Raw genomic sequence first — 25,135 nt, forward strand, 5'->3', positions numbered from 1 at the left:
AGCTAGCCAGCTATGGGTAACTGTAGCTAGCTACCTGACATGATTGCTAGCTAGCTAGCTACATTAACTCGTTGTTTTTTAAGCTCAACTTCAAAGATTTCCACCAAGGACGTTTCCTCTGTCATCGTCACTCTCCTTTGCTTGGGTAAGGGACATTTGAGATACATTCAAAACATCATTCAAGGGCTGAGGGTTTAGTGCCGATGGCTGTCTACTTTGAGTTTGAAACGCTACCTTAAAATAGCAGTCCCGGCCTGAAAAATCTACTTTTTCATATGCATTTTTAAAAACGAATTAACAAAGACGCTACTCGAAATGAACTTTGATAACTTTTATTAGAATTTTTACATTGCAGAAAGTCTAAATTATTTTTCAAACCAAGAGGTACCAGATCCAGCCAAATATGTCCCAGAACAAAACAGTGCGGGATCCGGCTCAAATTAAGCACCGACAGCTGATAGATGCACACTTACTACATGTTCATGCTTTTTAAATGTATGCAAATTGTAAAGTCTTTTGACTGTAATGTCTTTTTCTTTACATGTCGGACCCCAGTAAGACTAGGCGTCACTATGGGGATCCGAATGAAACTAATCAAATCATAACATTGAAAGTCATTGCAATCTTCCTCAAAAATAATGTTTTATTAGTATCAGCATTCTGTGATTTAGTGGTCATAAATAAACAATGTTAAGGAGGGGTCTGTGTGTGTGTGTGTGTGTGAAATTGGCTTATTGTGCAACTTGTAAAAAACACATATTGAGAGAAGACGACAAAATGTCCTGACCAAGCTTCTGATTATCATACATATTTATTTTAAAATCAGATCTTGTGGACAGTGGTTCTTAGGTATGTGTGTGTTCTGTTTAATCTTCAGTGGGTGAATTCAAAGTCTGTCATCATCAGAAAGAAAAATGAAAGCGAGGGAAGAAAGGTGCATCTCATACAAAGGACAAAAAGAGGACACTACTAAGAAGAGAGCGCCACACACACAGACACACGCAGCCACCCCGCTATAACATTAACACACAGATTGCTCATCAAGTCTTCAGTCTACACAGACGATCACTTCTCACATGAACAAAGTCCTAGGCTGCATCCAAAATGGCACCCTTATTCACTATATAGTGCACTACGGTTGACCAGAGCTCTATGGGCCAAACATGGTGCACTATATATTGAATAACGGTGCCATTTGAGTTGCAAGCTATGAAAGTTGACGTTTCAGTTTGTATATTTCTTTCAGCAGGCAGATGCAGCACTGAGTCGGAGGAGGACCCTCAGAGATGGAGGGATGGGGTGGAGGGGTGCTAGGTCCCCCTGGCGGAACACACTGACATGGTAGCTTCCTGTAAGACAGAGGTCTCAGGGGAATGTTCACATGTTGGTGCTCATTCGTGATTGGCTGTTGGCAGAGTTAAGTTCGCCTTGGCTTCCCTCTCTGGGAGGAGACTGGAGGGAGATCGAGAGGGAGAGAAGGAGGGAAAAACAAGGTTGAGTGGTGGACGTTCTGGTGGACGTTCTCTATAAGCAAAGTAGGGAAAAATATATCTTAATTCTCATCCTGCATGCTGATGTGTTTACCAGTTTTCAGACGTAAGAACACAAATAATAGAAACACTTGAGGAAATGAGGGATACAAAGTATATTGAAAGCAGGTGCTTCCACACAGGTGTTGTTCCTGAGTTAAGTAATAAACATCTCATCATGCTAAGGGTCATGTATAAAAATGCCGGGCAGGCCATTATTTTGGCTACCATGGTTATTAGGCTTAGGTATTTGGAAATAGCCACGGGATGGTTTTTCAATACTGTCAAAACCGCTGAAACTATTTCTTTGATGTTTCCCCCCCAAAATAATTATATTAATAGCTACTTTTTAAGTAAATACCTGCAGTCAACTTGGGCAATACGTTAGGAGATAAAGCAAATCCTGTTCTTCATTTCACCTGTCACATTATGAAGCTTTCCATAGTTCCCCAGAACAGTTGAGCCAGTCATGTGTTTGTAAATTGCACAACGGGAGAACGCAGGAGCAGATGAGTCCAGCTGTGTATTGACAGGGGTCGCGTTTTATATTGAAAGTCAGTGTTTTTTTTTCCATAATAGAGTTATGAGGGGCGTTTTCCTTCGCAGAAAATACATTAGTGCAACACATTCGGCAGAAAATATACTGAACAAAAATAAACGCAACAATGCAACAATTTCTAAGATTTTACTGAGTTAAAGTTCATAAGGAAATCAGTCAATTGAAATTAAAGTAATTAGGCCCTAATCTATTGATTTCACATGACTGGGCAGGGGTGCAGCCATGGGTCGGCCTGGGAAGGCATAGACCCACCCACTTGGCAGCCAGGCCCACCCACTGGGGAGCCAGGCCCAGCTAATCAGAATTAGTCTTTCCCCACAAAAGGGCTTTATTACAGACAGATATACTCCTCAGCAAAACTTGAGACATCTGTTTGTGTGACATTGTGTGACAAAAATGCACATTATAGATTGGCCTTTTAATGTTCCCAGCACAAGGTGCACCTGTGTAATGATCATGCTGTTTAATCGGCTACTTGATATGCCACAAATGTCGGGTGGTTGGATTATCTTGGCAAGGAGAAATGCTCACAAACAGGGATGCAAACACATTTCTGCACAAAAGTATAGAAAAATAATGTTTATGTACATCTGGAACATTTCTGGGATCTTTTATTTCAGGTCATAAAACATGGGACCAACACTTTACATGTGGTGCTTTTATTTTTGTTCAGTGTAGCTACACAGATATATATATTTTTTTAAAGTTAACTCGCGCTTGCTATTTTCCGCTGTTGCTATGCCCAAGGCTATAAATCCCTACTGCCAGCGGGTGAGTGCAGTTTGCCGTTCAAGACGTGATTTGCATCTCTGGGTAGCCCCCATTCAGTGGACTGCTAAACCCTCGGCAGGCTGCTTTTGCATCTCTGGGTAGCCCCCATTCAGTGGACTGCTAAGCCCTCGGCAGGCTGCTTTTGCATCTCTGGGTAGCCCCCATTCAGTGGACTGCTAAGCCCTCGGCAGGCTGCTTTTGCATCTCTGGGTAGCCCCCATTCAGTGGACTTACTAAGCCCTCGGCAGGCTGCTTTTGCATCTCTGGGTAGCCCCCATTCAGTGGACTGCTAAGCCCTCGGCAGGCTGCTTTTGCATCTCTGGGTAGCCCCCATTCAGTGGACTGCTAAGCCCTCGGCAGGCTGCTTTTGCATCTCTGGGTAGCCCCCATTCAGTGGACTGCTAAGCCCTCGGCAGGCTGCTTTTGCATCTCTGGGTAGCCCCCATTCAGTGGACTACTAAGCCCTCGGCAGGCTGCTTTTGCATCTCTGGGTAGCCCCCATTCAGTGGACTGCTAAGCCCTCGGCAGGCTGCTTTTGCATCTCTGGGTAGCCCCCATTCAGTGGACTGCTATGTCCTCGGCAGGCTGCTTTTGCATCTCTGGGTAGCCCCCATTCAGTGGACTGCTATGTCCTCGGCAGGCTGCTTTTGCATCTCTGGGTAACCCCCATTCAGTGGACTGCTAAGCCCTCGGCAGGCTGCTTTTGCATCTCTGGCATTTAGCCTCCACTCAGAGCTGTTTTTGTTGTTTCTAGAAACACCTTACATTTGTTGTGATTTTAATTTGATTAAACGTATTTGCCAATTTAAAAACAATACAGCCAAGTGGGCTTAATGCATTTACATAATTGAGGATGACGCAAAGTGATACACCTAATAATTTACAATTTAAGTAGATAAATATTGATTATGCCCCAAAAATGGCCTACATTTTTGCCATTGATTTAATATAGTATATATCTGAGGCAATCCAAATCAAACTGTATTTGTCACATGCGCCGAATACAACAAGTGTAGATTTTACAGTGAAATGCTTACCTCCAAGCCCTTAACCAACAGCGCAGTTCAAGAGGAGCTAAGATAACATTTACCAAGTAGACTAAAATAAAAAGTAATAATTAAAAGTAACATAATAATAATAACGAAGCTAAACACAGGCAGCACCGGTAAATGGTTCCTATGCAGTGAAAATGGCACTAAACCCTTGTTCATCCTGTACATCAGGTGGCAGCTAATAGAATGTCCGTTTGTGAATTCTCAGAGTGGAGAAGTGCAACAGAAACACAAAATTAGTTTGATGCCGAGCAAAAATTACAATAAGGATTTCAGATGCGTTTACAAAACACTCGTTAGCATATTTAGCTAGCAACCTCGATGGAAGGTGACTATAACTTGTGCAATTTTTTGGAGCGACTGGGGGGGGACAGAGACTCCTCTGAATCTAAGGTATTTTATTTCAAAACCCCTGATGTGTGGAAATGAGCTGTGGTGGGTGGCTGAGAGGAGAGGAGAAGGACAGCTTGGAGAGAAGACGGGGTGGACCAGAGGGCAACGAGAGAGAAAATGAAAGGAAGACAAGCAGAGATGGGAAAAGGGAAAGAGACAGAAAGAAGAGAGATAGTACACTGAAAGGGAGGCTGTTTGAGGCTGTTGTGAGGGATGTCCATATCCCAGAGGGAGAAGAGCAAAGAGAAGGCTGCCATAAAACCCCTGGGAGATCCCATGCACAGCGGTACCTTGACGTGTATCTGGTTGCGCAGCACGGCAGCTCGTAGGATCATGGCTTTGGCTCGCCTCTGGAACTCTTTGCCCATGTGGATCGACTTCTCAAACGTGTGGCTCCGCAGATCGACATCCCGCGCATACAGGATCTAAGATGAGGAAAGAGAGCACTTCATTGTCTGTCTGTAGAGAAACGTGCTTGGCATCTCAAAGAGAGAAGGGTGGAGAGAGACATGCTGGGGATAAGAGTGATGTGACAAACCATTTGGATCACTGTCAAATCAATATACCATGTTGCATTACAAGTATTGCATTACAAGACAATGAAAGAGTGATCTGAGCTCATTTTGTGTGCATGTGTGTGTGAGAGAGATGGGGGTGGATATGTGTCTTGACTCTTGAGTGTGGGTTACCTTGCTGTGAGAGTCTATACGTGTGTGTGTGTGTTACCTTGCTGTGAGAGTCTATATGTGTGTGTGTGTTACCTTGCTGTGTGTGTTACCTTGCTGTGAGAGACTATACGTGTGTGTGTGTTACCTTGCTGTGAGAGTCTATATGTGTGTGTGTGTTACCTTGCTGTGTGTGTTACCTTGCTGTGAGAGTCTATACGTGTGTGTGTGTGTGTGTGTTACCTTGCTGTGAGAGTCTATACGTGTGTGTGTGTGTGTGTGTTACCTTGCTGTGAGAGTCTATACGTGTGTGTGTGTGTTACCTTGCTGTGAGAGTCTATACGTGTGTGTGTGTTACCTTGCTGTGAGAGTCTATACGTGTGTGTGTTACCTTGCTGTGAGAGTCTATATGTGTGTGTGTGTGTGTGTGTTACCTTGCTGTGAGAGTCTATACGTGTGTGTGTGTTACCTTGCTGTGTGTGTTACCATGCTGTGAGAGTCTATACGTGTGTGTGTGTGTTACCTTGCTGTGAGAGTCTATACGTGTGTGTGTGTGTGTTACCTTGCTGTGAGAGTCTATACGTGTGTGTGTGTGTGTTACCTTGCTGTGAGAGTCTATACGTGTGTGTGTGTTACCTTGCTGTGAGAGTCTATACGTGTGTGTGTTACCTTGCTGTGAGAGTCTATATGTGTGTGTGTGTGTGTTACCTTGCTGTGCGAGTCTATACATGTGTGTGTGTGTGTGTTACCTTGCTGTGTGTGTTACCTTGCTGTGAGAGTCTATACGTGTGTGTGTGTTTGTTACCTTGCTGTGAGAGTCTATACGTGTGTGTGTGTGTGTGTTACCTTGCTGTGAGAGTCTATACGTGTGTGTGTGTTACCTTGCTGTGAGAGTCTATGTGTGTGTGTGTTACCTTGCTGTGCGAGTCTATACGTGCGTTGATCAGTCCCTCCAGTATGAGCTGGGTCAGTTCATCCTCCAGAGATAACACTGTGGTGTTGAAGGACTGGGACATCTTAGTCATGTCTGCAGACACGTACGGGCTGAAGTACTGACACACACACACACACATCCGCATGAAAAGCACAGAGATACTGTCGGCACACACACACATCCGCATGAAAAGCACAGAGATACTGTCGGCACACACACACACACACCCGCATGAAAAGTACAGAGATACTGTCGGCACACACACACATGCCCCTCACCCACACCACTATACCCACTACACCTAAACAAAACAACATTATAGATTACAGCAGGCCTTCCTGCAAACACACCTAATAATACTGGCCATGGGAGCAGGGGACAGGAACTGCTGAATGTTTCATGTTCATTTTTTGACTACATATTTATAACATTACACCAGCGTAACTCACACAATCATCCCACTGTGGTAAAAAAGAAAAGGCACACCAAGATGTTAAGTAGAACTAATTTAGTGCAAAGATTAAATAACCTTAGCAGAACCACCATTTTGGTGCCATCCACTACCTGCTGGTCCAGTTAACCCTGGTTGTCCATCCACTACCTGCTGGTCCAGTTAACCCTGGTTGTCCATCCACTACCTGCTGGTCCAGTTAACCCTGGTTGTCCAAAGTGGCAGCCAATTGACACCCTAGAGCTCTGGTCAAAAGTAGTGCACCATATAGGGAATAGGGTGCCATTTGAGACTTATCCCCTGTAGATGTTTCCCGCTAGGGGTCAGAGTTATTCACAATCCTCAGCTAATTGTAGGTTTGATCGCTGCCTGAGCTATAAGTATGACAGAGAGAGAAGTTTTGTATCTGATTCTTTCCCTCCAGACGCATGATTGCCTATTATTTAAGTCGATGGGGGAACCCTTGATTGACAAATTGATTATTAGAACTCAAACGTAGTTGTGAGTGTTCAAGGGAGACAACAGAATACCCAATGGTGATGTTCAGTATTATATGGAGTACTGGATCATTTTTATTGTCTCACCTGTATGAGAGCTCTGTTCCTGATCAGTGTGTAGAGCGTCTGTACGTGGGGGGCCAGGTACATGTCTAACAGCAGGTTATCCTGAGAGAAAAGAGGGTGGCAGTCTGAATTTAGGACAGCGTTCAAACACGTGTTATCAACATCATCATCAACATAATGAAAACGCATCATTGTTTTCAACGTATCAAATCACGTTACTTGCTTTAGCTACTTTGTTTCATTCCCGTTTCCAACTTCTACTCTACCCGTTTTGTGGTATTCACACCAATGCATCATTAGTATTGATTACTGATCTCACATCTTTAAAACATCAATCTCACCTTGATCTCGTCCAGCATTTTTAGACAGGAAGCGTACTTTGACTCGTAGAACTTAAAGATGATGTCACGGACCTGAGGTTCCAACTCTAGGAATAATTTAAAGGAGCTGGGACAACAAAGACATGAATCAATGACGGTGGACTGTTGGACATCTCAATTACGATACATGAACACACACAGTTTATACAGCAGAACACAGGCGTACACACCTGCTTGAGATGACGTTTTTCTGCAGCTCCTGTCTGTCAAAGGTGGCGAGGGCACACATCCCTCCGTACACAGCTACATTACTGGGGGACAGGAGCTGGAGACGCACGCACACACGCAATCAATAGCGCCATAAAGTACAGGACATTGGTACATCAACAGAAACAATAATTAGCATTTGTCTAGTAGCAATTGTTGATAAACAATAACACATTATGGAGAACTCTCCATTCATCAACAGCAACATTTTGTTTTTTTAAACATGTTCTTACTTTCTCTGGCCACAGGGGACTGCGAAAGTACAGAGTTCACTTTTAAAAAGGCAACTCAGGGAAGTCACAGACTTCACCTTTAAGATACTACACAGACAGAAAGACAGGCAGACAGGCAAGCCGACAGGCCTCAGTGAAGTCACAGACAGGCAGACTAACCTCAGCGAAGTCACAGTGGTCGAAGGAGGCCAGCAGGAAGCACTTGGCTGCTTGTTTGTACTTTCTTGAGGCCAGCTCTGCTAGGCCTGGGGGACAGAACCACAGACAGACGGGGAGGAGGAACAACAACGAGAGGTCAAATTAAACTGGGGAGAAAACCCGGTAAAAGCACAATGGATTAGTCGGTTTAAAACTAATCCATTTTCATTTAAACAAAGTATTAGCATGAGCGTCTGCACCCTTTAAAGGTTGGCATCTGTTAGTGTTTTTATACCTTCTAGAGAACGGGTGAAAACACTTACAGTTGAAGTTGGAAGTTAACATACACCTTAGCCAAATACATTTAAGAACTCTGCTTTTTCACAATTCCTGACATTTAATCCTATTAAAAATTCCCTGTCTTAGGTCAGTTAGGATCACCACTTTATTTTAAGAATGTGAAATGTAGGAATAATAATTATTTCAGCTTTTATGTCTCATCACATTCCCAGTGGGTCAGAAGTTTACATACACTCAATTAGTATTTGGTAGCATTGCCTTTAAATAGTTTAACTTGGGTCAAACGTTTCAGGTAGCCTTCCACAAGCTTCCCACAATAAGTTGGGTGAATTTTGGCCCATTCCTCCTGACAGAGTTGGTGTAACTGAGTCAGTTTGTAGGCCTCCTTGCTCACACATGCTTTTTCAGTTCTGCCCACATATTTTCTATTTTTTGAGGTCAGGCCTTTGTGATGGCCACTCCAATACCTTGACTTTGTTGTCCTTAACCTCTTGAATGTAGGGGGCAGTATTTTGATGTTTGGATGAAAAACACCCAAATGAAACGGCCTATTTCTCAGGCCCAGAATCTAAAATATGCATATAATTGTCCGATTATGATAGAAAACACTCTAAAGTTTCCAAAACTGTCAAAATATTGTCTGTGAGTATAACAGAACTGATATTGCAGGCGAAAACCTGAGGAAAATCCAACCAGGATGAAACCTCTGTTCCATTGCATGCTTTCCCTCAAATTAAAGGGATATCAACCAGATTCCTTTCCCTATGGCTTCCACATGGTGTGAACAGTCTTTAGACATAGTTTCAGGCTTTTATTCTGAAAAATGAGCGAGAAAGATCACATCGCGTCATTGGATGGCTGGGTGCCAGCAGAGTTTTAAATGCGTGACCAGCTTGGAGCAGACATTTTCTCTCTCACTCCTATTGAAAAAGCTCCGGTTGAAATATTATCAATTATTTATTGTAAATCAACCTGAGGATTGATTATAAAAAAAAACGTTTGACACGTTTCTACGAACTTTAGGGATACTATTTGGAATTTTCATCTGCCCCATCGTGACCGCTCGAGCCTGTGGATTTCTGAACATAACGCGCCAACCAAAAGAAGTTTTTTGGATTTAAAAATCATCTTTATGGAACAAAAATAACATTTATTGTGTAACTGGGAGTCTTGTGAGTACAAACATCCGAAGATCATCAAAGGCAAGAGATTCATTTTATTGCTTTTCTGACTTCCGTGACCAATCTACTTCGCTGCTAGCTGTTTGTAATGTTTTGTCTGCTGAGAGAGATGTCCTAACATAAATGCTTGGATAGCTTTCTCCGAAAAGCTTTTTGAAATCTGACACGCCAGGTGGATTAACAACAAGCTAAACTGTGTTTTGCTATATTGCACTTGTGATTTCATGAAAATTAAATATTTTTAGTAATTTAATTTGAATTTGGCGCTCTGCAATTCAGCGGATGTTGACGAAAATGATCCCTCTAACGGGATGGGTGCGCCAAGATTAAGCCGTTTTGCCACAACTTTGGAAGTACGCTTGGAGTCATTGTCCATTTGGAATACCCATTTGTGACCAAGCTTTAACTTCCTGATTGATGTCTTAAGATGTAGATATATTGAAGCGACATCATTTTCCTACCTCATGATGCCATCTATTTTGTGAAGTGCATCAGTTCCTCCTGCAGCAAAGCACCCCCACAACATGATGCTGCCACCTCTGTGCTTCACGGTTGGGATGGTGTTCTTTGGCTTGCAAGCCTCCCCCCTTTTCCTCCAAACATAGCAATGGTCATTATGGCCAAACAGTTCTATTTTTGTTTCATCAGACCAGAGGATATTTCTCCAAAAAGTACGATCTTTGTCCCCATGTGCAGTTGCAAGCCGTAGTCTGGCTATTTTATGGCGGTTTTGGAGCAGTGTCTTCTTGCTTGCGTAGCGGCCGTTCAGGTTATGTCAATATAGGACTCGTTTTACTGTGGATATAGATACCTTTTGTACCCGTTTCCTCCAGCATCTTCACAAGGTCCTTTGCTGTTGTTCTGGGATTGATTTGCACTTTTTGCACCAAAGTATGTTCATCGCTAAGAGACCGAATGCATCTCCTTCCTGAGCGCTATGACGGCTGAGTGGTCCCATGGTGTTTATACTTGCGTACTATTGTTTGTACAGATGAACGTGGTACCTTCAGGCGTTTGGAAATTGCTCCCAAGGATGAACCAGACTTGTGAAGGTCTACAATATTTTTTCTTTTGATTATCCCATGATGTCAAGCAAAGAGGCACTGCGTTTGAAAGTAGCCCTTGAAATTCATCCACAGTTACACATCCAATTGACTCAAATTATGTAAATTATCTTGTCAGAAGCTTCTAAAGCCATGACATCTTTTTCTGGAATTTTCCAAGCTGTTTAAAAGCACAGTCAACTTAATGTATGTAAACTTCTGACCCACTGGAATTGTAATACAGTGAATTATAAGTGAAATAATCTGTCTGTAAACAATTGTTGGAAAAATTACTTGTGTCATGCACAAAGTAGATGTCCTAACCGATTTGCAAAAACTATAGTTTGTTCACAAGAAATTTGTGGTGTGGTTGAAAAACGAGTTTTAATGACTCCAACCTAAGTGTATGTACATTTCCGACTTCAACACAGCAAATTGGCCATTGTTACCTACGTGTTGATTTTTCACTCATGGGTGTAAAATAACCCCAGTTTTGTTGTTAATACTAGAGTTGAATCAAAACCACACGCATCATTGTCATATTTGCCAGTATGCTCTTTTGCAGGCAGATTTTTTCAAATTGCTTGTTTCAATATCTATGTTTGTGCACATTGATTGAGTAATTAATATCTTATGCTACTCAAATATAAAAAGGACATATATTTCTAAACTAATCCAATATAGTACTTACTACTTAAATGGTTGCTCAAGTTTAGATGCTTTAGGTAGTCTCAAATCTTAGTCTTAGCCAACCCTGGCAGTCATTGTGAATGCAGGTTGTGGGTGATTTTTGCCAAAGTTTGGATATCCCCACACTGGCTGGATTTCAATAGGAATTACACATCAATTTGCAAACCAGCATAATGTGACTTGCAGGCATGCTGTGGCCTGTAAGACATTAGTTTCAGGCCACTTTATTAGGGTAAAACTAGGACCTAAAATGAAGGCATATTAAATAAGTATTCTATTGTGTTAAAGGCCCAGTTTTTCCTGTGTTTTGTATAACATTGTGCAACAGCTGATGAAACTAACACTTTAAAAATGTGAAAATATTAGATCAGTGTTATTTCCTGAGAAAGGTTCCTGAGAACCTTCTAATCAGCCTGTTTGCATGGGCGGGAGTTTCGGCTTGCCTGGTGACACCACCAGGCGGTAAATTGATTCATAAATAGAATTTGTAATGTGTTATTATTCAAATGACAATAAAGGTACTCAATTCGTCATTATGTTCTTCATTCTCTCTGGTAAATTTTACATACACAAAAACAAACATTTGAAATCTGTCCCGAAATGCAATATATTTTTACTTGAAATCAAATATTTAGTAAAATCTCTAGAATTAGTCAATAACAACAAAACATCTACGTATTCTTACAACTCTATCATAGGTGTATACCACTATAACCCCTGACTTGATTATATTTATTTTATTTGAGGTACTTTAACTTTTGAAATGTGTGATTTTTATTTATTTGCTTTATTTTAATGTTATTGTATGTTTAAGAAAAATATATACTTGTAGTGATGTCCTATTTTTATTTTATATTATAGTAACTTGAAATGTAATAAAAAAAATACAAATAAACAAATAGTTCAAAAAAATAAATATTTAAAGAGCTCTCTCCCAATAACACCTAGTATAAGTTCCCTTCCCTACCTCAGACCACTCCCAGACTGTCTTAGCAAAATTCTTGCCTGAGAAACTTTTTTTTTGTTGCTAACAAGCGATTTTTGTCCATTTTAAATGGAAAACTATTACAGTAAGGTATTTAATTGTTATCTAGAAATTATTTGATATACAAATGGTTGCATTGGGCTTTTAAAGAATAGCATTTTAATGTTGACATAATAGCTTAGGATCGGACTTGGTCAGTGGTGGAAAAAGTACCCAATTGTCATACTTGAGTAAAAGCAAAGACACCTGAATAGAAAATTACTCATGTAAATGTCACCCAGTAAAATACTAATTGAGTAAAAGTATAAAACTATTTGGTTTTAAATATACTTAAGTATCAAAAGTAAATGTAATTTCTAAAATATACTTAAGTATTAGAGTAAAGTATGAATCATTTCAAATTCCTTATATTAAGAAAACCAGTAGGCACAATTTTTTGTTTTAGTTTTAAATTTACAGATAGCCAGGGGCACATTCCAACAGTCAGACATAATTTACAAATGAAACATTTGTATTTAGTGAGTCCACCAGATCAGAGGCAGTAGGGATGGGCAGGGATGTTCTCTTGATAAGTATGTGAATTGGACACTTTTCTATCCTGCTAAGCATTAAAAATGTAATGAGTATTTTTGGGTGTCAGGGAAAATGTATGGAGTAAAAAGTACATTATTTTACTTAAGAATGTAGTAAAAGTTGTCAGAAATGTAAATAGTGAAGTACAATATTTTTTGCTATTTTTGCAACCGGAATTCTGGGCAGGTAAGCTGGCGGTAGTGTGAAAGGGCTGGGTTTTGATGAATAAACAAGTTGTAGGTGTGTCGAGGTTTGGCCCCTCAGTGGCCAATCAGAAAGTGCTCCATGGCTAAATATGTGGTTGCTTCAAGTTGTGCATTTACAGTCTTTTATGTATTGCGTTGTTATCAACTCCAATTCAAATGTTAGTCCATTAAATAGCCTGCCCCATATTTGCAAAATATTTTGAACATGTTTGCAGTCCACATTGTTCTAATTGCATTCACACTGATGTAAGGGCTAGGCCTGTTGTAAATTGTAGTCTGGACATGGCAAACATAGTCAATAAGTAAGATTAAATTCACTAGGCTATTGATAAGGCCTAAAAAAAGACAGTGTACAATTATAATCAAATTCTAATAAATATTTAACTTGTTTTAAAAAGGTAATGCCTGAAACTGTATTTAGACACCATAAAGGCAGACTATGAAGGGTTTTATGCACAGCCAAACCTTTCACAGGAGCTGGATAAAGAGCCAATATACAGAGAGCGGGGGAATATCCACCCACCATTTACTGCTATAAATGTCATGTTTTATAAACATCATGGAACCATCTTGGCGATCACATTTGCACTTCTTCAGAAATAGTATTGCATTTGAGCCATGTATGTTCTCACCCATGGATGGTAAATCTTTCTAATAAGTTAATTAATCAAATTAAACAAAAACAATCCATCTTTTAAATTAACAACAATATTTCTAAATAGGATCGTGTCAGAAGCATGACGTCATAAATCACATATCCTGTGCCATGAGCATAAGGCACTGTGTGCACACGTAGGCCTAAGAGCTTTGGCAGGAGGCATGGATGTTTGTCCTATCCACTGAATATAGCTTATTCAATAGTATACACTAACCCTCCTTGCTCTGTACATCTCTTTGTAGCACAACAAAGAGTGAATTACCTGCAGCACATTTTAATTTGGTGAGGACTGACTGACTCTGGCAATCTCTCTCCCCTCGTTGCTGAAACAAAAAGAACAAAGATATTCCCTCAGTAAAGAAGAAGACATTCCTTCAGTAAAGAAGAACACTTCTGGGTTTGTCTTTTAGAAGACAGTAGAAGACTTAAGCTTTCTCTCTCAGAGGAACCAATAACTTACCTCTGCTATCTCTGGAGTGGATTCAGCTTTGCTCACATAACTAAGGACGTGGGACCAGTTCTGGAGGTAGACACTAACCTGATATATGAAAACACACATTTCAGTAAGAAAGCCTACAGGACACAAATTTCAAGACTGCCCTCTAGTGTTTGTCAGTGGAGTTAATCAGATCACAGAGAAAGCAAGAGTTCAAGCGAGTGAGGGAGAGAGAATGAGAGAGAGAGGAATATAAAATCTTATTGGTCACATACAGATGTTATTGCAGCGAAATGTGTAGCGAAATGCTTGTAAAAGAAATTGCCTTGGGGCTAGAAGCTCGGCTGCCGTCTCTATTGGCGCCCTTAAAACAAATATCCCTTCTGCTCTCTGGACAAAAAATAATACATCAGAACATTGACCACTAACTATAATGGTGACATACCTTGATGACATTAAGACACATGTTTATGACATGCTTGGCGCTAGTGCAGTAGTCTCGGGCTCTGGAGTAGCACTTGAGGGCGTTGCTGAGGTCACCGCAGTCCAAGTAGTGGTCCCCAAGATCATCATGACCCCGCCTGAAGTGAAAATAAGTAGCATGGAGAGGGTTCGGGTCAATACCAGAGGGGTGGAAGGTAGCCTAGCCATTAAGGGCGTTGGGCCAGTAACCAACTAGGTGGAAAATCTGTCGATGTGCACTTGAACGTAGCACTTAACCCTAATTGCTCCTGTAAATCACTCTGGATTAGAGCATATGCAAAATGACTGTTTCTCCCCCTTTGGCCTGAACAAAACACTATGCAGAATGACTGATCTACAAATGAACTTTACAAATTTTCATTGCAAATTACCTTACATTAAAAACTAGTACTACTTGTCAACTACTCAGTGATTACTTCTAAGTGATCAATATTTAGAAATCAATCCAGCACCTTACTCAGGCCGATCCTCTTGGAGGTGAGGATTATTCAAATCGGGTTTATTATCTACTTGGTGCTAACAATCGTAGCTTCTCCAATCCACCTGATGCTCTCTTTGATGGAGTTGCCTTTGTAGTTCTTCAGGTCAGTGTCCAGTTTCTCCAGTTTGAGCAGGGCTTTTTTCCTGGTCGACTCGGCCCACGCTGTGTCTAGAGGAGGGGGATCGACTGCCCCGCCCTCCACAACGGCATCTGTAGCCACCTGGACCTCTCTGAACACACACACCTCAAATTAATCAAACACTCAACGAAAACAACTGAAGACACTTTCCAACAACAGGCTAAGCTAGGCCCGAGCTACAGCTACACGTACCTGGTGGCCTCTGTGAGTTTGCGGTGGATCTCCTCGTACACGTCAACGTTGAAGGTCCTGTGGATGAAGGACAGGGCCATCTTCAAGGCTTCTGCCCGGAGCTGGGGACAGTGCTCTGCTATGAACTGCAGCCTCTCAATGCGCATCAGACCACTGTAGCTGGACGCATACTGCTCCAGGTCCTAGAGAGAGAAAGACAAAGACACACACACCTCAGTGAGTGAGATTTTTCACTTAATATTACACATACCGATTCTATAGATTCATTTGATCTCAGTAGAAACGTGTAATTTGTGTTGTATTGGAGTCCAGTCCACAGGAAACAAGTGGGCTTTTACAATATTAGTAGGGGGAAACCCTGGATAGATTCATACCAGTGTGGGGTTTTCCACCACATAGTTGACATCTGGTGCATTGTGCTGGTCCTCTTGTGGGTCAGCATCTATCTGCATGGGCTCCACAACACCCTGAAGAAGAGAGGACATACACTGAAAAGTGTCATATAACAGTGTGGAACAATCAACGAGGGGAATACTGACTGCAATAGGACTGTCCCCGGCTAAACAAAATATTGGTTGACCTAGAGGGAGTCCGATAAGCAATTGATTTGATTGTGCCCATCTGGGTTCAGACTTGCTGCTCTGTTTTTTTTTTTTTAAAGACAGCGAGTGACTGTGTGACTAGCACCTGTTGTCACTCTTTCCTCCCTGCTGCAGTCACCACCAGTGTTTATCGTGCTGTCCGTGTTGCTGAAGCCGCAACAGAATTACAGCCATTTGACTGAAAAGTTATGTTACTGAAATCCCATTTGTTTAGGAAAAACATTCCCTATTCCTTAAACTTTTGCTCTCATTACGTGACACATGTAATCATCGCATGGATGTGACCAATAGGGCCTGACCTAAAGCCCATCAGAATCACATCAATAAATTGGTTATAACAAACTCGGAACAGCAAAATGGATGCAGAGGACGTGATAAACTTGAAACAGGGGTGTGTTTACTGGTTGCTAATGAGGTAAATGGAGAAAACAGATGTGTGGAATAAATTTCACTAGTTGTGGAAAATACTGGAGATCAAAATTCAAGGTAAGGAGTAGGCACATATTATGTGTTCCAATGTGGTGCTCCAAACAGGTGCAGGTAGATTACAATATCATTTTTCTGACCGTTTGGAACAATGTAAACAAAACAAATTATAAGCATACCAGAGAGTGTGTTGCAATTTTTTTTTGTAAAGTCTTTATTACAGCAAAGACTAAAAACAGTCGCATTCATTCATGAATGCAATTTCCAAAATGGAACAGTTTATTGTTTAAGCTAATTATTCAAGGCTTGCTTTATTTTAAAACTAGAATGCTTGATTGCATTTCAATGACATGAATGAATAAATGATACAGTAGCCTATATAAAGTATTGAAATACAGGCCTAAGTAAGTTACGGTATTAAGACTAAACAGGATGTACTCTTTGGCCTTCAGCTTGATGGTGGTTATACAAGGCTGCTATATTAATCCTACTACTGATATTAGGTATTAGAAATGATGATAATATAAATGACAATAAGAGGACAAGTAAAAGGCCTGTTACTACTTGTATTATTTTTCCAACCATCTGGAACAGTGTAAACACTAAGTCAATTATAAATAATACCAGAGAAAAGTGAAAAGCCTTTATTACAGCAAAGCAAAGAATACACAACATTTGGGAACTTGTTTACTTAACATGTCATTGAGTCAGGCTTGGTGCTCACAGAATAAGTAGGCTATTAAACAAACACTCAAACAGGCAACAGAAGCAGGATCGGTCTTATTTCTGTACATATACAGTCCCAGTGAAAAGTTTGGACAAGGGTTTTTCTTTATTTTTTACATTTTTCTAGACTGTAGAATAATGAAGTCACCAAAACTATGATATACCACATGGAATCATGTAGTATCCAAAAAAAGTGTTAAACAAATCAAAATATATATTATATTTGAGATTCTTCAAAGTAGCCACCCTTTGATGACAGCTTTGCCCACTCTTGGCATTCTCTCAAACAGCTTCATGAGGTAGTCAGTTAACAGGTGTGCCTTGTTAAAAGTACATTTGTGGAATTTCTTTCCTTCTTAATGCATTTGAGCCAATCAGTTGTGTTGTGACAAGGTAGGGGTGGTATACAGAAGAAAGCCCTATTTGGTAAAAGACCAAGTCCATATTATGACAAGAACAGCTCAAACAAGCAAATAGAAATTACATTGTATCATTACTTTAAGACATGAAGGTCAGTCCATGGGGAAAATGTTGCAAAAACCATCAAGCACTATGAAGAAACTGGCTCGCAAGAGGACCGCCACAGGAAAGGAAGACCCAGAGTTACCTCTGCTGCAGAAGATAAGTTCATTAGAGTTAACTGCACCTCAGATTGCAACCCAAATAAATGCTTCACAGAGTTTAACAGACACATCTCAACATCAACTGTTTGTTCAGAGGACTGCATGAATCAGGCCTTCATGGTCAAATTGCTGCAAAGACCACTACTAAAGGACACCAATAAGAAGAAGAGACTTCTTCTTATTGGAAGAAGCAAGCAATGGACATTAGACCAGTGGAAATCTGTCCTTTTGTCTGATTAGTCCAAATTTGAGATTTTTGGTTCCAACCGCCATGTCTTTGTGAGACGCAGAGTAGGTGAACGGATGATCGCCGCATGTGTAATTCCCACCGTGAAGCACAGAGGAGGAGGTGTGATGGTGCTTTGCTAGTGACACCGTCTGTGATTTATTTAAAATTCAAGGCATATTTAACCAGCATGGCTACCACAGCATTACGCCATCCCATCTGGTTTGCGCTTAGTGGGACTATCATTTGTTTTTCAACAAGACTGACTCAAAACACACCTCCAGGCTGATCAAGGAGCGTGATGGATTGCTGTATCAGATGACCTGGCCTCCACAATCACCCAATTGAGATGGTTTGGGATGAGTTTATTTATTTTACCTTTATTTAACCAGGCAAGTCAGTTAAGAACAAATTCTTATTTTCAATAACGGCCTAGGAACAGTGGGTTAACCGCCTGTTCAGGGGCAGAACGACAGATTTGTACCGCGGGGGTTTGAACTTGCAACCTTCCGGTTACTAGTCCAACGCTCTAACAACTAGGCTACCCTGGACTGCAGAGTGAAGGAAGAGCAGCCAACAAGTGCTCTGCATATGTAGGAACTCCTTCAAGACTGTTGGAAAAGCATTCCAGGTGAAGCTGGTTGAGAGAATCCCAAGAGTGTGCAAAGCTGTCAAAGGCAAAGGGTGGCTACTTTGAAGAATGTCAAATATAAAATATATTTGGATGGAACTTTTGTTTACTACATGATTCCATATGTGTTATTTCATAGTTGTGATGTCTTCACTATTATTCTACAATGTAGAAAATAGTACAAATAAAGAAAAACCCTGGAATGAGTAAGTGTGTCCAAACTTTTGACTGGTACTGTATGTGTATATATATATATTTTTTTTTTGCTGCTGCTGCTGCTCGACCAAAAGTCGAGTTGACTAAAAGACATCACGGTCGACCAACAGCCTATTGACCAAACAATCGACCAGTCAACTAAATGGGGTCAGCCCTAGTCTGCAACCAGGTTAACAAGGTAATCAATAGTCATACACTAAACGTTACACTCCCACAGTGGCCAGATCGCGCATGTCCTACCGGATATTTACATTGGAGACACAATGTAAAATTTAAAAAAGGGCTTGCTAAACTACTAGCTGACTTAGCTAGCTAGTTAAATAACCCATGACTGTCAAAAGTGTCTGAACTGAAGCCATAAATTACCAGCGAACAGCTTCCTGAAATGCATAGGCACATTTCTCAAAAACGAGTAGATCATTCTAACACTTAGTTGGCATGGAATAACAATGAATGGAAATAACGCTGTATATTTAGCTATATGAACTTGCGAAAGTTAGCCTAGCTTGCCAGTACGGCTAGCGGCCTTAACTAGCTACTCAATTGATCATTGCAAGAAGGCTCTCGTGCTTATCGAATTTTCCTCGCTCCAAAGTAAACGCGGGCACAGCCTTCTCCACGTGCATCCCCGCCACACCGTTGCTGGGTAAAAACGCATTAAAATCGTTTATTAATTACCTGAAAGTTGAATACTTGCAAAGGCATATTTTCCCGTTGCTGTCGTGCATCAACAGCGGTTATCACATCCGGCGCATGGGTTCACAGCAGGGATCGTTACGTAACGACGTCTGCTCCGCTCCAGATGTGTCGGATGCAGACGAAAAAAATATGAAACATGGTCGAAAACTGATAGGTAGCCTAGCTATAGCCTGGGGTGTAATCATTTGTCCAAACAGTTTGCTTCCGTTTAAGAAAAGTTTTGCAACAGAATTGGCGTAATGAATACACCCCTAAGCTACTATGCTACAGGGACAGATTCATTATGCGGAAATCGATCCGCCATTTCCTGGTTGCAAAAATCCTGATAGTTCGCTTCGCCTAATTTCAGTTTGTGACAAAACAAGCAATCATTGGATAGATAATCAGTGTACGATCTAAACCGCTGTGGAATGTATATTTCCATAACCAATAATATTGTATATTCATCTGTTTGAAGCTGGCGTGTAAAACCGAATGTAAAAGACGCAAAACGAAACTTCAGCACGGGAGGCATAGAAGTAGCACACATAGAACAGAACTACCGCTTCGTATACTTGCTTTCAATATGAATGAAATATCTATAACTCATATTTCTATGTGAATGTGTTCGATTCTCCCAAAAAGTTACATATTGTAGCAAGGGCCAGGTCGCATCACCAGCCAGAGGGCGCTCAGTTTCAGATGATTTTATTTTGGAGAGGAAGTTAATAGTAGGTGGTTTGAGAGGAATCGGAGAAACATAAGCCGTTTATAATCGCAATGGAAACACATGATGTTGTTTAATTCACTTGCATTTGACTTGCGGAGTGCACAGTTTGGCTACTTTGAATCGCGGTCGTATAAGCGAGCTGCTGAAAGCGATGGTTAAAGTTTGAGACCGATCGAATCAAAATCAAGACGATGAGACAAAAAAGAGACGATCGTTGAAGAGGATTAAAAGCGCCCGGAAACCTTTATTTATCTCTTCTTTGGTCAGATTCTGCTCACTTAATTCATTATTGGTGACCAGTTCCCTGGTGTTTTGTTTTTCAAAATGTACAAGATGTAAATCCACAGCCATGTGGTTTATTTTCTTTCCATGTAAGTAAGTTATTAGGCCTACAATGTAGCTATTTTCTTCATCACAGAATACGTGTTTAAGTAAATCGGCATACTTAGGGTTATTGTACATTATTGCCACAAGATCGATTAGGAAGTGCTACATTTTCATTTAATGTAGCCTAATTCAAAATAATTTATTAGACCACAGACTCTTGCCTCTCTTGTTTACCGTAGGACCGCCTACATGCACGAAATGGACACAAAACCACTCCTAAACATCCTTTTAAACTTTAAATGGACTTTTTAAGAGCCGATAATGTTGCTAAATCGCATTGTTTTTGCATTCATACATTTTTTAAATCACCAAACCCACAGCAGTCAGACCTGTTTCTATTGGCAGTGCCCCAATCTGCCAGATTTACGATGCATAATCTTCAGAGGAAAAAAACTATTTATATTTTTGACTGTTTTAGATAACTTGCCTAGTTTGGGATTAACATTTATTTTATGCATTAGGATTATTTATTTACATCCATCCTGTAAATGATTCATATCTAATTCATAAACCATTTTTTCTCCTTCATGCTATATCCACATATCTATATGTGCTAAGAGCTCATATTTCTCTAAGGAGGCTAATTTTAGTAAAGAAAAAAAGGGTTGGATTTCATCCCTCTGCTTCCTACAACAGACATCTGTTACCAGTTGAAGTATCATTCCCTCTGAAAATAGCAGCAAACAGGAAATTGCTCACACACTGAAGGTAAATCTTGCTATTTAATGTGACACTTATAAACTGACAAATTGCAGGGTGTGAGTGATGATGTGCCAAGAGGAGAACTTCCAGACTCTCCATGCCTGTCTTTGCCAATTCAGCAAAAGTTAGTCGTCAGACAGAAGAGAGAGTTTCTGCCAATTGAGATGGACAGAATATTTATACAGTTGTACAGCGAAAACTTGATCCTTTTACGTAGAAACCGTCTGGCCTGTCTGTCACCCAGGCTACAGTAAACCCAGTGCAGGACCCAGTTTCCAGCTAGATTATGTTCTCAAATGTGTCACTGTCATTTTATGATCAAATCAAATCAACCTTCATTTGCCATATGCGCCGAATACAACAAGTGTAGACTTTACCGTGAAATGCTTACTTACAAGCCCTTAACCAACAGTGCAGTTCAAAAATAAGAAAATATTTACCAAGTAGGCTATAACAAAAAGTAACAGAATAAGAATAACGAGGCTATATACAGGGGCACCAGTACCGAGTCAGTGTGCAGGGGTACAGACTAGTTGAGGTAATCTGTACATGTAGGTGGGGGCGAAGTGACTATGCATAGGTAACAAACAAACATCGAGTAGCAGCAGTGTACAAGGGGGGGGGGGGGGGTCGTCAATGTGAATTGTCTGGTGGCGATATTTATGAATCATCAGTCTAATGGCTTGAGGGTGATGATGATAATGATGTTGTGTGTCGAAGTCTCTTCAGGTTCCCGTGTGAGGTCATAAAGATGGGACACGGCGGTGTGGGGAGCAAAGCTGGCGCTGGCGGCTGACAGGCCCCTCCAGTGGCCAATCAGGATGCATGTTTCCTCAATGGGTGTCAGCAAGCTCTGCTTCCTGTTCTCCCTGGCTCTCTGTGCCCTGTTGCTCCTCATCCCCACCCTCCAGCCCTCACAGCATCAGGGGGACCGGCCCCGGCCCCGGGCCCACAACAAGCCTGCCCGGCACCCTGGACGTCTGGTGGTTCCTCTCCAGACAGATATGGGGAAAGTGACAGTGGGGCGTAATGGGATTGATGGTGACTCTATGGGGCAGAGTACACCAAGAGAGACCAAGAGGACTGTGGATGGGGACTGGGTGTATACAGCTCGTCAAACTGACACCCAGGGCGCTGGGAAGCATATAGACTCTCAGACAGGGTCAGAGGGGGACTTCCTCCACAGAACTGGGGGTGTGACGGGGGCTGGAGGGTCTCGGCGCAGGAACCCTCTGGAGCTGAAAGACATTTTCATAGCGGTGAAGACCACCAGGAAGTACCACAAGTCCAGATTGGATCTGCTGTTCCAGACCTGGGTGTCCAAAGCCAAAGAACAGGTAGGGGGGAACACACGTAGGCATACACACACATTTTGTCCACAGGGTAGATTTGTCTTGTACTGTTACCAAGTCCTCCAGGACACCTTTCTCTCTTTCTCTCTCTTAAAATATCATATAGAACATGTCATTAATTAAGCAATGAGGCACGGGGGGGTGTGGTATATGGCCAATATACCATGGATAAGGGATGTTCTTATGCACGACGCATCGCAGAGTGCCTGGATACAGCCCTTAGCCGTGGTATATTGGCCATATACCCCAAACCCCCGAGGTGCCTTATTGCTATTATAAACTGGTTACCAACGTAATTAGAGCAGTAAAAATAAATGTATTGTCATACCCGTGGTATGCGGTCTGATATACCACAGCTGTCAGCCAATCAGCATTCAGGGCTCGAACCACCCAGTTTATAATATAGAATATATCATATATATTCTCTCATCCATTTATATGCAGATGGTAGTCTTATACTCAGCTGGCCCATCCCTGGATTTTGTGTTAAACGCTCTACAACAAAGCTTTCTTAGTGCCCAACAAGCTTTCTCTGCCTTGTCCTGAACACCTCCAAAACAAAGGTCATGTGGTTTGGTAAGAAGAATGCCCCTCTTCCCACAGGTGTTATTACTACCTCTGAGGGTTTAGAGCTTGAGGTTGTCACCTCATACAAGTACTTGGGAGTATGGCTAGACACTGTCCTTCTCTCAGCACATATCAAAGCTGCAGGATATAGTTAAATCTAGACTTGGTTTCCTCAATCGTAATCACTCCTCTTTCACCCCAGCTGCCAAACTAACCCTGATTCAGATGACCATCCTACTCATGCTAGATTACGGAGACATAATTTATAGATCGACAGGTAAGGGTGCTCTCGAGCGTCTAGATGTTCTTTACCGTTCGGCCATCAGATTTACTACAAATGCTCCTTATAGGACACATCACTGCACTCTATACTCCTCTGTAAACTGGTCATCTCGCAAGACCCATTGGTTGATGCTTATTTATAAAACCCTCTTAGGCCTCACTCCCCCCTATCTGAAATATCTACTGCAGCCCTCATCCTCCACATCCAATACCGGTTCTACCTGTCACATTTTGTTAAAGGTTCCCAAAGCACACACATCCCTGGGTTGCTCGTCTTTTCAGTTCGCTGCAGCTCTCGACTGGAACGAGCTGCAAAAACCACTCAAACTGGGCAGTTTTATCTCAATCTTTTCATTCAAAGACTCAATCATGGACACTCTTACTGACAGTTGTGGCTGTATCATATACAGGTTGAAGTCGGAAGTGTACATGCACCTTAGCCAAATACATTTAAACTTAGTTTTCATACTTCCTGACATTTAATCCTAGTAAAAATGCCCTGTCTTAGGTCAGTTAGGATCACCACTTTATTTTAAGAATGTGAAATGTCAGAATAATAGTAGAGGGAATGATTTATTTCAGCTTTTATTTCCTTCTTCACATTCCCAGTGGGTCAGAAGTTTACATACACTCAATTAGTATTTGGTAGCATTGCCTTTAAATAGTTTAACTTAGGTCAAACGTTTCGGGTAGCCTTCCACAAGCTTCCCACAATAAGTTGGGTGAATTTTTGCCCATTCCTCCTGACAGAGCTGGTGTAACTGAGTCAGGTTTGTAGGCCTCCTTGCTCACACACACTTTTTCAGTTCTGCCTACACATGTTCTATAGGATTGAGGTCAGGCCCCCAAGGTCAGGCCCCCAAGGATGAACCAGACTTGTGGAGGTCTACACATTTTTTTTCTGAGGTCTTGGCTGATTTCTTTTGATTTTCCCATGATGTCAAACAAAGAGGCACTGAGTTTGAAGGTAGTCCTTGAAATACATCCACAGGTACACCTCCAATTGACTCAAATTGTCAATTAGCCTATCAGAAGCTTCTAAAGCCATGACGTCATTTTCTGGAATTTTCCATACTGTTTAAAGGCACCGTCAACTTAGTGTATGTAAACTTCTGACCCACTGGAATTGTGATACAGTGAATTATAAGTTAAATAATTGTTGGAAAAATTACTTGTGTCATGCACAAGGTAGATCTCCTAACCGACTTGCCAAAACTATAGTTTGTTAACAAGACATTTGTGGAGTGGTTGAAAAACTAGTTTTAATGTATCATATAGAACATACTGTATCATATAGAAATCGTCATATAGAGCACATCATATAGAACATATCATATAGAACATACTCTACCATAGAGATGATATTGTATAGAACATACTGTATCATATGGAATATACTGTATCATATAGAGCATACTGTATCATATAGAACATACTGTATCATATGGAATATACTGTATCATATAGAACACACTGTATCATATAGAACACATCATATGGAATATACTGTATCATATAGAACATACTATATCATATAGAACACATCATATGGAATATACTGTATCATATAGAACATATCATATAGAACATACTGTATCATATAGAACATACTGTATCATATAGAACATACTGTATCATTTAGAACATACTGTATCATATTGAACATACTGTATCATATAGAACATATTGTATCATATAGAACATACTGTATTATATAGAACATATTGTATCATATAGAACATACT

At 41.1% G+C, this 25,135-nt stretch overlaps 2 protein-coding genes across 5 annotated transcripts in view; one reads left to right on the forward strand and one right to left on the reverse strand.

Moving 5' to 3' along the window:
• Positions 1 to 316: 316 nt before the first annotated feature.
• On the reverse strand, positions 317 to 19,397 carry LOC115123393 (COP9 signalosome complex subunit 1-like). Its single transcript, XM_029652730.2, has 14 exons — positions 19,371 to 19,397; positions 15,617 to 15,709; positions 15,243 to 15,424; positions 14,974 to 15,141; positions 14,393 to 14,528; positions 13,972 to 14,049; positions 13,774 to 13,834; positions 7,897 to 7,982; positions 7,468 to 7,562; positions 7,259 to 7,364; positions 6,939 to 7,019; positions 5,884 to 6,021; positions 4,595 to 4,729; positions 317 to 1,452 (listed from the first exon to the last, which is right to left on the reverse strand). Exons 1-14 carry the CDS (start codon positions 19,395 to 19,397, stop codon positions 1,378 to 1,380), a joined length of 1,461 nt encoding a protein of 486 aa, XP_029508590.2. The 3' UTR covers positions 317 to 1,377.
• A 292-nt stretch (positions 19,398 to 19,689) lies between these two features.
• Positions 19,690 to 25,135, forward strand: part of LOC115115732 (beta-1,3-N-acetylglucosaminyltransferase radical fringe-like) — a 46,303-nt gene continuing 40,857 nt past the window's right edge. Inside the window, exons 1-3 of one of the 4 annotated variants that reach the window (XM_065012637.1) lie at positions 19,973 to 20,471; positions 21,046 to 21,195; positions 21,910 to 22,526. In XM_065012637.1, the coding sequence (XP_064868709.1) occupies positions 22,011 to 22,526 (516 nt within the window). In that variant the 5' untranslated portion in view covers positions 19,973 to 20,471; positions 21,046 to 21,195; positions 21,910 to 22,010. Of the gene's footprint in view, positions 21,196 to 21,909; positions 22,527 to 25,135 lie in introns of all 4 variants that reach the window. The other 3 variants (XM_065012638.1, XM_065012640.1, XM_065012639.1) reach the window with 3 other exon arrangements.

The sequence above is a fragment of the Oncorhynchus nerka genome, linkage group LG28 (assembly GCF_034236695.1).
Source record: "Oncorhynchus nerka isolate Pitt River linkage group LG28, Oner_Uvic_2.0, whole genome shotgun sequence".
In the NCBI taxonomy this organism is placed as follows: domain Eukaryota; kingdom Metazoa; phylum Chordata; class Actinopteri; order Salmoniformes; family Salmonidae; genus Oncorhynchus; species Oncorhynchus nerka.

What these genes read in the sequence shown, in the direction of transcription:
- LOC115123393 (XM_029652730.2), bottom strand. Translation starts at nt 19,397, where the DNA reads ATGCCTTTGCAAGTATTCAACTTTCAG. An exon ending in TGGTGGAAAACCCCACACTG is followed by an intron (nt 15,425 to 15,616) that starts GTATGAATCTAT and finishes TTCTCTCTCTAG; the next exon opens with GACCTGGAGCAGTATGCGTC. An exon ending in AAAAACGTCATCTCAAGCAG is followed by an intron (nt 7,365 to 7,467) that starts GTGTGTACGCCT and finishes TTGTTGTCCCAG; the next exon opens with CTCCTTTAAATTATTCCTAG.